Source organism: Trifolium pratense, linkage group LG1 (assembly GCF_020283565.1).
Source record: "Trifolium pratense cultivar HEN17-A07 linkage group LG1, ARS_RC_1.1, whole genome shotgun sequence".
In the NCBI taxonomy this organism is placed as follows: Eukaryota; Viridiplantae; Streptophyta; class Magnoliopsida; order Fabales; family Fabaceae; genus Trifolium; species Trifolium pratense.
In genome coordinates this window covers 18,921,139-18,933,601 of record NC_060059.1, presented here as the reverse complement: position 1 = coordinate 18,933,601, position 12,463 = coordinate 18,921,139, and the positions used below count along the sequence as shown (strand labels likewise).

Genomic DNA, 12,463 nt, shown 5'->3' with positions numbered 1-12,463 from the left:
TATATTTGTCTTTTCTCACTTTGGTTTTAATTTATTTTCTCATTTTTGTTATGGAAGAGGGAATGCTAGAGGTTGCATAATGGGTGAACCATGGTCTAACTGTGAAATTGATGCTCTCAAAGCTGTCTATGCAAAGTGGAAAAATCCGGGGGTCTCAAAAGCTGCAACGTTTCCAATCTTTGGTCAAATTTTAAAGGGTAGGTCAAGCAAGGCCCTCGAAAGTAAATTTCAAATATGTTAAGTTATTTTCATGTACCTTCACAACAAACCAATAATATCAGTGTCATGCCAGAGTCTCTCTCGTTCAGTGCTCTGTTTGTATATTACTCTTAATAACTAGTAATTATTTAATGTTGCAATTGTGTCAAGGGACCTGCTGTCACGGGACGGGTAAGGGGAAGGGACCCATGGTCTCGCCTCCATGCTTTGAACTAAACAATCAAGCACTCAATAATGTTTGGTAAAATAGAAAATTACAATCCACCTGAACATCAAGAACAACTTCATGAACAATCCAATAAAAAAATGTGGAACCAATGGTGATAACAATATAGAATCTGGTTCCCTAAATATCCAATTTGTAGTTGGCATAGCTAAGCTAAAACGATTGAATACCAGGAAGGATATCCTATAACCTAAAACAAACAGAAGTTCAGAGAGACGGTTTTCAGCTCCCAGAACCCCTAAGAAAAAAATACCCAAAATACAATATCAAAGCCCTGGAATAGACTCAAGATTGTACGTCTCAGAAGAAGATTCAGTGTCCTTTATCTCTTGTCTTTCTTGTAATTTTGGCGTCGTGATACCATCAAGAACTTGTAGGTATGTGTAAGAAGGAGTTTGATTAGACGGGGGACTTGGATTGCTAATTCTGCTGGCAAGGAAGCGGCGGATCAGACCCCTAAGAAAAGGGGCCATGGTTTCTGGCTCATATTCCAAGTAATACATGATCCCTCCCATGCAGAGAGAAAACAAAAACACCTATACCAGCCAAAAGCATAAGATGAGATAATTTCTATGGTTGTCATACAAGACTATATAACTCAATCTTCTCAATCATAAAGCAGTGGCTGATTCAGGAAATTTTTCATTGTGGAAGAAAAAAAATAGTGCAACATTCGTAAAAGAAAATTCTATTATGATTTTACAAAATTATACTATAAAATTATATAAGATAATTGTTTCTTTTAATTCATTGCAGAGTAACAAGATGACATACCTCAGCATTCCTAATTTTTGGAAGCAGGTGCCTGTTCACCAAGATATACCATAATGAATCTACTGATCGGGGAAGAACATATAAAGCTAGCTCACCACGCCTTGCCTTTTTCTCCAATAGCACTGAAAGGGCAGATATTCCTCCTGCTATCCAATACACAAGTTTGTGATCTCTTGAAGCAAGTTTTCTATGCATACATATGACTGCCTGCAAAACCAGAAAGACATATTAGGAATATTAATATTACATTTTATATATTATAAATGTAAATATCAACAACGAAAAACATACACCTGAAAGATTCCAACAAAAGCAGACAAAAAGGCTGTTGAGCGAACAGCACCTTTAACGGCAAACCAGAAAGTGCGGAAAGGAGCATCAGTGAACTGAAAAAATAACAACCTTCCGCGTCAGAAAAAGTCCAAAATAGCAATGGTCATAACATAAGTTACAGTAATGTCAGCGATAGAAGTTGTGGCATTGGTAATTGCATACTGAAGACAATGTGTACAATAGTTATCAATGACACCATCTTATTCATTCATAACCCAAAATATACTCTTAAGTCTAATTAACACACCCATGATGCCCAGGGTTAGACGCCTTGAACGTGATCTAAGTGGTTGATAGCAAGTGCGAAATGGAACTTGGATATAGACCCTAATACCACCTTAAAATTTGGGTTGAGCCTAACTCAAACCTACAAAATTGGTTTGTAAGGTAAGTAAGGGATGCTTCCCACTTATAAATACATTTTCAGATCATATCTCATTCAATGTGGGTCTCTTAATAATTAATAAAATTGACCCCCTAAACTCTAATCATACTGTTGCAACAGAAGCACCTTGACAAGTGCATTATAGCAGTATAGATAATGGAAACGGTGCAAGAAATCATCAACAAGAAGCTAGGAATCAGTAGTATTGATCCTTTAGAAACGGCTAACATTGAATTGAAACCTACTCAGATTGAATTGTAGGGAGAGGTAAGATAAAAATTGCAAACATGAAATTCAACTGTGTACCATTAAACTGAAACTAACATGCCTGTAGCAATGTGATAGACGCGTAGTTAATTCTATCATAAATCATAAATTGTACAAAAGAAAATACGGAACCTAGCAACATTAGTTGTGGTGTGTTTCTTTTATACAAAATTGTTTTATTGCCAATCTTTGTGAGTATTCCATTTGCTGATATACAAGTAACAAAAATAGTTTGGTAGGGAAGTACCTTTTGTAGATGCAGAACGACAAACGGCACAAAGGTCAGAGAGAAGTAAAGTGGGAATGTTTTTTTAAATGTTAATGATGTTGCATTTACTTCGTGAACTAAACATGAACTTGTTCCTGCATGAATGATGGAACAAGGAATAATAGAGGGAAATTCTTCCAATTTCACATAATCAGATTTTCCTTTCCGAGATAAGTAGGCATGCAGCGAAGCAACATCAACTGGATGACCTCTACAGCTATCCCTTACAGCCCTGTATACAGGCTCTGCAACTGGTCCGGTCTTTTGAATGAAATCTTGATATGATTTCGGCAAGCTCTCAGGACGCATTACAAACGCATACATAACCTGAAATAGTTTTCTTAGTAATAACATTACTAAAAGTATTCCAAAAAGTAGGATGTATATAAAATTTAAGATTTACAAGAAAACCATAACCACTAGTATTTCAAGAAGTCTCGGAAACCATAAAGTATTGCACTAAAAAGATTCAAGTTGAAAACATTAATCACTAATTTACTAGTCACACAAAAGGTAATTTATATTTTATACTCCCTCGAGAATGAATTATAAGCAAAATGGGTATGGTATGTGAAAGGCTGGTGTATGTGGTTTAAAATTAAGACCAGGTACATCAACTTTTCAGATACCTGTCTTGCTTATATTTCATTCCGGAGGGAGTACTTTGCAAAGACTATATGAACATTAGCATAATCGAAGAGCTGGCAAGAGACTCATTCAATGAATCTCTGCACGGGGCTTGACGATAACAATTAAGAAACTTCAAACCAGGAAAATCAAAATCTACACCAGGTCAGTCTTAGAATGGTTGACCATTTCGTGGTGCTTTGGTATATTTATTCTACAAGTTATACATTTTCATTTATTTTCACAAACTGGTTTATTACATAGCACAAGTGCACAAAGGAAGCCTGAAAAATGCTAATACATTCCACAAAATTTGACTCCATGCTAGATATAAAGTTCAAAGATCCTCAAAATAGAGTTAAGAAAAACTAAAACCCTTTGTTTAAGAAAGAAAGAACCTTGGGACAAGGATAGATAATTCATGTTATAACTAGATAAAATTATCTACTTTATAAGTTGAAAGAGCACAATTGAACAAATTGGATATTTTTGTAGGTTTAAAAGAACAGAGGAGGATTTAATCTCATAAAGAGTATTTGTTATATTCAAATTTTTATTACTTACTCCAAGGAGTACTTTTGTATGATTAATTATACATTACATGATTTACAATCATTTGTTAGAATTCTAAATGTTAAAAAAAAAAAAAAAAAAAAAAAAACTAAGAAGTTGTAACCAAATCCTAATTATTTGTCCAAATCCTCTAATCTAAGAACCATTGACACAAACACAGACACGACACTGACACGTAGATACAACACACATGGATATAAGTAGTAATATGAGAAAATGAAAGTGATTGAATGTCACATGTGCATTGTCGGTGTCAGACACCAGACTAACCCTTAATTTGAATTGTCGGTGCTAATAACAAATAAAATAAAACCAAATCTTAAATAAGATACTAAGGGCCCGTTTGGTGCGCAAGATAGGATAGTGACAGGATAGGATATACAACAGGATAGTGATAGGATAGGATATCAGCAGGATAACAGTTATCCTCAGTTATCCTATCCTGTGTTTGGTGCACACAGGATAACAAACATGATAACTATTATATCATATTTTTAATACATATTTGTTCATACCAATATGATAAGATACATAACATATTTAAATGACAAAATTACCCTCGTAAAACAATTGTTATTTGTTAAAAATTATATTGTAATACTTTGAATTTTATAAATAAAAATATAAATAAGTAATTGTACAAAAAGAAAAAGTAATCAAATAACTTTAAATTTTAAATACAAATCATGAGAAAATAAACAAATTAAGTTTTTTATATGAATCATGATCAAATAAATAACTCAATTATACATGTTAGATAAGCTAAATAAATATATGATATATGTAAATAATAAAACTACCATTGCAAAAGAATTATATTTAAGTTATTAAATTTAAATTAATATTCTTATTTTGCAATTTTTTAATAATTATTTTAATTTAAAATATTGTAATTTTAGGAGAATTTTGATTTTTTAGATTATATAAATTACAAAATTACCCTTGTGAGAAAATCACATATATATTTAAAAATTAATTATTTTATTATTAATTTACTATCAAATTATTTTATTAATTTTCAATTTTTTATTTTAAAATATATTTTATAGAATAAATCAACGATTTTTTTTTTCTTATCCTATCCTGCTGGTAACCCAGCTCAAATTCAGGATAAGGATTTTAACTAGAGAAACAGGATAGGATAAGCTTCAGGATTAACTTATCATATCCTGTTGTGTCACCAAACACTGGATTGAGACATGATATGATATAATTATCCTATCCTGTCTCTTATCCTGTGCACCAAACGGGCCCTAAAAGTAAAACTCTGAATAAAACATGTACAAATTCTAATCAAATTTACAAATAAAATAAGTAAAACTACAAATAATATGTGCAAATAAAGCCCTCCTAAAATCTTAAAATATCCTAAATAGCCAGCCAAAGTAATGTCAACATTCATCATCTAAGACTTAGATCATATGTTATGATAATCTTTTTAGTGCCCCAATTTCTATCTGCTCTTTGTCACTTGATCTTCAAAAAGCTCTTGCAAAAGCCCATTTAATATTTCTTTTGTCTGGTCATTTGTTGGGGATTCAATTGTATAAGAATTCCTTTATAAGGTTTTCTCTTAGAGTTTCTTCAATCTTCCACTACCCTAGTAAGTTTACACCATATTCAATTTGATTCATTTTTTCTTAGACGCCTCTACTGGTCTTCTACTCTTCCCTGTTTCTTTATCTAAAATCTTATTAGTTAAATACCGTCCAATCACTCACCTCAGCATACTCATAAGTCATATCTGATATAATTATTTACCCCCTCCTTTTGTCACTTTACTGCCATACATGCAATACCCACTTAGATAAACCTATCTCCTATGAGGTCATGTTATATGTTTGTGTTTTCATTTTCAGAAAAATGCATCAGAATTCACAATAGCCCGTGTCATTCGACAGGGTTTGGCATCTCGATAATTGAGAAATGAGAAGTCCCCTAATAAAGTAAAAGAGTCTATCCCATCTCATTGGTTACCTAATTATTGTTCAAACTTTATTATTTTCCCTTAACTTCCCATGAGTTTTATGGCTGTTCTACTGATGCCAAATTATCAATTATTTGACACTTAAAAATTACAAGCATTATAAGCTAAGTGTAAATCCTACCATGAAAAGCCAAATTAAATTTGATTACCTGTGCACAAGCAAGGGAAAACAGCAAAGAATCTCCATGTCTCCAATGACTTCCCCAAAGGTGAAATTTGTTCTTAGATTTTGCAGAATTATAAGCGCACTGATATATAAATATATATTAGCCATGTGGGTGCAGATAATTTTCAAGCTAAAATTGTTTATACATCTCTATCAGATTGTTCAGAAACCACGCCGGAGATTCACTTTCAAATACCTGAGCTAATCTGGCTAACAGATATAAAGCCAGTGTGCGCCTCCTATTTGAATCATTTAGTGCCAGAATTGAGAAACCAGCAACTGAACCTGCTAAAATTCTGCTCCATCATCCCCTTAAACAGAGTCATAAATAAGCAACGTATGCAAAATCAACAACATAAAACAATATCCATGAATTTCTATACAGCAACGCAAAAACAAAAACAAGTTTATTCAAGAACATGTAAATCAAGAAGAGTTTGTATTGTAACTTACGCGTTCAGCGGTGTCTCTTTTTTTCTAAACTTTCTAAACAAGCATCTAAGAGCGTGATAAGATCCAGTAAAACCACCAAAAAGTAAACCAATTCGACATGCTTCTTCCCTCACTATTAAGTCTTTTTCTGAAACAAGTTGCTGCAAACAAAATATGCCACACATTCAGAAAACAACATGCAATAATACTAACTACAAATTTTTAAAATTGAACTAAAATCTCGATAAGATTCTGCTTCTGGATCAATTTAACTAAAATATATCAAAATGAAGAAATTCAAAAGGTTTCAGTTATTTCAAAATCAGCTTTAAATTTGTGTTTTACACCGTTCATTCGATCAAATCATGGTTCAACAAAAACAAAAATTAACTGAATTTTAGTTAAACATACATTCCCCAAGTCAAACACAAGCAAGATTTCATATATAATTAAATATTCAATGCAGCTAATAAACATAAAATATTTGAAATTTTGAAAATTAGAACCCTAATTCAACGATGAACATTAAGGTTGATGAATCACAAACCTTGAGATCAAGGAGAGATGAGTACGATTGCCTTCGAACAAGCTTGAAAGCGCGAAGGAGAATACCAATGCCGACTCTAACTCCATAGGAGAGAAGGAAGGTCTGGCACAGGTTACCAATGGCGTGTGCGATGCAGGACTCGTCGGGACCGTGATCGCAGGGAGGAGAGTCGAGGTTGTTATGGTGATGAAGTTGGTGGTAAGCATGAGCAGCGGCGCGTCGTTGACGGCGTTGAAGCTCCTCGATTGCGTCTCGGAGACGCTCCTCCGCTTCGCGAAGACGGCGTTCGGGGTCGGAATTGTCGGCGATCGGAGGAGACGGAGGAGAGGACGGTGCCATTGGGGAATTGAGTTTACTGTCACACTTGAAAGATCATTTCTGAATCTAATCTGTTACGAAGTCAGTTTCATAATATTGTAAGCATAAAATAAAGTATAAGGCAAGAAAAAAAAAATGATATTAATTTTTTTTTTTACAATACCAAGAGAAAAATGAATTATCACAAACACGAACATTACTTAATGCATAAAATATATTTTTCGCCAGTCGCCACAGCATCTCATTTTTTTTATATGGCGTGACAAAATTATACTAGACAATCGTATAAAAATATTTTATACCGTGGTGCATATCTATTAAACTCCAATACCAAATGAGATTAAATTTTTTGACGAATAAATGAGATTAATTGTCACATGGAACTTACGTAAAACTTTGCTTTAACTAAGGTTTTGGTATTTTATTTTTCATTTTGTATAAGAGGACTTATCACGATCAAATCACGAAATGATTTTAGCCAATTAGATTTCTTCTTGGCCAGAACATGGGAGATCATGGGTATAGTCGTATAGATATTTGGTAAATAGGTGTTCGTCAAATATTGGCGAGGTTAATTTCGCTGTAACCAGCAATTTTCTTTGTATAACTTATCGTTTTATTTTAAAATATGATAATTTTAGTTATTTATTAAATATTTCATTCGTCTCAAATTACTAAAAAAATCACATTTATTAAAAATAAAACATAATAATTTAAATTATGTTTTTTTTATATGTTTTTCATGAAATAAATTTTATAGAAAAATATAAAAATAATTTTGGCTTTAATGCACTTTTGATCCCCCTATTTTAAAAAATTTGAACTTTTGATCCCTCTATTTTAAAAGTCAACTTTTTGATCCCTATTTTAAAAAATCTGAAGTTTTGATCCCCTATTTTAAAAGCCAACTTTTTGATCCCCTATTTTGAAAAACCTGAAGTTTTGATCCCCATTTTAGATTTTTCTGAATTTTAATTCCCGAACTCAATTTGGTCAAATTTTTGCTGATGTGTCAAGCTCATTATTGACGTGACAGTCCATGATGACAAAACGTTTCCATGTCTTTGATTTTTTTACATCAAATATTTTTAAAGTATTAAACAATAAATAATCACACCCATGTTACTTTTTTTGGTTAATTTTACTGTTTTTTTAAATTATTAATAATTGATTATTTTATTATTTTAATACTTTTAAAATATTTGATTTTTTTAAAAAAAATAATGACATGAAAATGTTGTGTCAACATGGAAACTGCCATGACATTAATGAGTTTGACACATCAGTAAAAATCTTACCAAATTGAGTTGGGGGACTAAAAATCAAAAAAATCTAAAATAGGGGATTAAAACTTCAGGTTTTTCAAAATAGGGGATCAAAAAGTTGACTTTTAAAATAGGGCGATCAAAAGTTCAGATTTTTCAAAATAGGGGGATCAAAAAGTTGCTTTTAAAATAGGGGATCAAAAGTTCATGTTTTTCAAAATAGGGGGATCAAAAGTGCATTAAAGCCAATCATTTTTAAATGGTTGGGGTTGATTGCAATGTAAGTTCCACATTGCTAATAAAGAAAAAAAAATGTCAAATAAATTATATTGAAGAAGTCTCACATCGCTTAGAATGATGAAGCAATGGGATAATCAAGGCTATATAATGGACCTAAGTTCTTTGTTTATAATTGTCGCGGCGCGAAAAATAAACCTCGAGTGTGAACACTCGGAAATTAACAGAGTCGCCACCGAATTTTATTTATCCCAAAGAAGGGAAAGGAAAATATCGAGAAAACCTTGAGGGGTGAGAAAAAATGGGTTCGGGAGTTGGTTATGCGAGGGGAAGGTATTAGCACCCCTCACATCCGTTGTACTCAACGGGAACCTTTTAGAGGGAAATTGTTTGTTTGTTTTAATGTGTTTTTTAATGTTTGCTTGATTACTTGTTTCTTGCTTCATCAATAGAAAAAAGGTTTTTATTATTGTTATTATGATGATGTATACGGGGAAAAATGTTTGTTTTTTATTATTATGCCCGACAAGATGTTGAATCCTGCTCCTACGTATTCCCATGTGCAATAGGAAAATCAGGGTTTCGTAGTTCAGGGTAAAAAATGTTTGTGGGTTGGTTGCTTTTAGACGCATGACATCTAAGTCGCATTCTCGTATTAAACGCTGCTTGTATGCTCGCACTTCGGAGGCTTAAGCGTGGTTTGTATTACGGAGAATGGACGAAAACGTCACCCGTTTTGTGAAAAGGGTTTTACTTTTACTACGCGCGAGGGCAGTGGAAAAGGTTTGAGTGTGTTGAGTTGATTTTAGGATTTTTTATGAAAATGTTTGAGAATGAGAATGGTCCGAGACACGAGTCATACGTCAGGGCCTCGGAACCATCCGGGTAGAGAAAGTCATACGTCAGTCCCTTCCTTTTTCATCCTTTTAATCTTAAGTCGTTTTAATTTGATTTAACAAAATCAAAAGAAATGATTAAGAGATATTTTTTTATGTGTTTTAAGGTTTGAGAATGAGAATGGTCCGAGACACGAGTCATACGTCAGGGCCTCGAAACCATTCGGGTAGAGAAAGTCATACGTCAGTCCCTTCCTTTTTCATTCTATTTATTGAGTTTTTTACGATTAAAGCAAAACAAAGAACAAATCAAGCAAACAAAATATATACATATATGCGCCAATTGAAGCTTTTTGTTAACCTCGTCAATTTTGCTCAAATCACATTTATTACAAGTAAGAAAAAAAGGTTGAGTTTTGGGATTTTTAAAGTAATGAAGTGCTTTTTGAGAAATAAACTTAAGATGAAAGTGTTAATTCAAGTAAGCAATCTAAACATTGAATCATGAGTTTATTAAAATAAACTTAAGTGGTTTTGATTAGTTAATCACTTAATTAATAAGCACTTATTTAAGTATTTAACCATTTAAGCAGTTAGTAATTTAAGTACTTTTTTATCAAACAACTTAAATGGTTACTCACTTAATCAAGTATTTAATTAATTGACTAATTGATCAATAACTCAAATAATTTTTTCCAAATGATAAGCACTTATGTGAATAAGCTCTTATTTGAATAAGTACTTATGTGAATAAGCATTTAAAATTAAGTAAATCGCTTCTGAGGGTGCAAGAATGGGTTCTGGGGGTGAAGCAATAGCAATCTGCAACACCAGGCCCAGCCCATCTGATTTTCGTTCAAACAAATAAAGTAAACAAGACAGAATCCAATGTGGCATAAGAACAGAGGCGCACGGTGGACTTCATGGATCTGAGCCTTTGGATCGAATCAGGCGGCCAGGATTTAAAACTCCTATAACAGATCTCGGCCCTTGGATCTTTTAAATAAAATCAAACGGCTGTGTTTTAAAAACGGAGGGAGCCAATGACGCGTCGCCACGTCATCGTCTTCAACCTCCCCTCCTTCAACCTTATGAAGAACACGATGAAGGAAGCCATTGAAGCTTCGTCGAAGCTCTCGGCTCCAACAACAACATCATCAATTCTTCGTCAAAAATTTAAAACGAATATATCGCTTTGCTCGGTTTTTCGCGTAGATCATTAATATAAACTTAGATTTTTCAAAAGATGTTTGTATCTCAAAAAAAGTTCGAAACTTTAAAACCCAAAAAAAATTTAAAATTCACATTTGTACGAGTTAAGCAAAATTAAAGGTTGGAAAAGCTTCATATGATATTCAGGAGTAAAAAGTGTTTAGAATCTTACTGGTTTCGAGCTTTGTCTTGGTGGGTTAACACCTACACTTTTCTTTGCTATTTTTGAACCTTGTGTAAGCTTTTTTGATGGTTTTTCTTCGTTTTTCTTGTGGGTTCAAGCTTAGGTAGGTGCTTGGAGTGATTTGGGTGAAGAAAATTGAAGGTTGAAGGTGGTTTTAATGGATTTCGAATTTGTTGGAAAAGTGATGAAAAGATGAGTTTTTTTGGTTTTTCTCTTCTCTGTTTTTCTCAAAAATCCCCCCCCCATGCTCTGAAATGTTACCTCTACTTATACTAGAAAATTAGGGTTTCAGGTGAATCAAAAGACAAAATTGAGAGTTAGAAAGATTGTGACATGAGGTGTTGATGCAATGGTTCAGTTTTTGCAGTAACACCAGAATGGCAAAGAAAAAAGGTCAATGAAGAAAGAGGGCAAGACTTGAATTTGGTTTAGACATAATTTGAAACTCATAGCAGGAAGCAGGACACAGCTCAGTATTGTTTTGTCCTATTTTCATTGTACTGATTCTCCCCCCTTTTATTCTTTTACTCTGTTTTTTCTTTCTTTAAAACAAAAATAATAAAATGAAAAAGGGTGGGGAATGCAAACATAACTGCCGTGCAGTTATCCCCTTTTTCTTTCTTTCATTTTTTATAATTGTCATAATAATAATAAAAACAATAGTAAAAATAAAAACAAATAAGAATTTAAAATGTCTTTTGGGATTTGAAATTTTTTTAATAATAAAAAGATGAGAAATATGAGAATGAGATGAAAAATAATTTATGGAATAGGTAGGACAAAATTAGGGTATGACAGCTGCCCCTATTTAATTATCTTGGACTCGTGAATATGTATGACATTTGTCTTCATAATCTTAAGGTGCAAGGTAATTAAATACAAATGCCCTAATTTTGCTCCAAGGAGAAAAATGAATTTGATGATGATAGAGAATGAGATCCGCTTCCCTGTAAAAGCCGGATACTCAAGGTAGAGATGATTCTGATCTTATTCAGTCGCCCACACTGAAGGTCAATCTTGATCTGGTCCTATTCAACCGCCCACACTGAAGGTCGGTCCCTTTTGATCTTATCCAGCCGCCCACACTGAAGGTCAATCCTTGGTTTGATCTTATTCAGCCGCCCACACTGAAGGTCAATCTTCTATTGATCTTATTCAGCCGCCCACACTGAAGGTCAATCCTTGGTTTGGTCCTATTCAGCCGCCCACACTGAAGGTCGGTCCCTTTTGATCTTATCCAGCCGCCCACACTGAAGGTCAATCCTTGGTTTGATCTTATTCAGCCGCCCACACTGAAGGTCAATCTTCTTTTGATTTTATCCAGCCGCCCACACTGAAGGTCAATCCCTTTGCTTGATTCTATTCAGCCGCCCACGCTAAAGGTCAACCAACTTTTGAATTTGTTCGCCACTTCACTTTGTAAGTTTCGAAACCTAACACTTGTTCTCCACTTTGCTTTGAAAGTTTTGAAACTCAACAATGGCTCTTCACTTCGCTTTGAGAGCTTTTGAAATACTGGATACTCCGCTTCGAGAGCTTTGCAAATAAGTTGATCTTGAGATCCCACCGGGGGTAAGATAATCTTGTTCAGCCATTTTTGCCGAAGG

The 12,463-nt window shown here is 33.6% G+C and overlaps 1 protein-coding gene across 3 annotated transcripts; it reads right to left on the bottom strand.

Annotated features, from left to right (window-relative positions):
* Window positions 1-456: 456 nt before the first annotated feature.
* Window positions 457-11,352, bottom strand: LOC123902510. 3 transcript variants are annotated; one of them, XM_045952264.1, is made up of 9 exons: window positions 10,845-11,352; window positions 6,805-7,193; window positions 6,279-6,418; window positions 6,022-6,121; window positions 5,809-5,907; window positions 2,452-2,799; window positions 1,513-1,605; window positions 1,220-1,426; window positions 457-981 (listed from the first exon to the last, which is right to left on the bottom strand). In XM_045952264.1, exons 2-9 carry the CDS (start codon window positions 7,141-7,143, stop codon window positions 712-714), a joined length of 1,596 nt encoding a protein of 531 aa, XP_045808220.1. In that variant the 5' UTR covers window positions 7,144-7,193; window positions 10,845-11,352; the 3' UTR covers window positions 457-711. The 3 variants fall into 3 exon arrangements, with proteins under 3 accessions (XP_045808220.1, XP_045808222.1, XP_045808221.1); XM_045952266.1 differs by lacking the exon at window positions 10,845-11,352 and adding an exon at window positions 7,323-7,392; XM_045952265.1 differs by lacking the exon at window positions 10,845-11,352 and having other exon boundaries at window positions 6,805-7,348.
* Window positions 11,353-12,463: the final 1,111 nt, after the last annotated feature.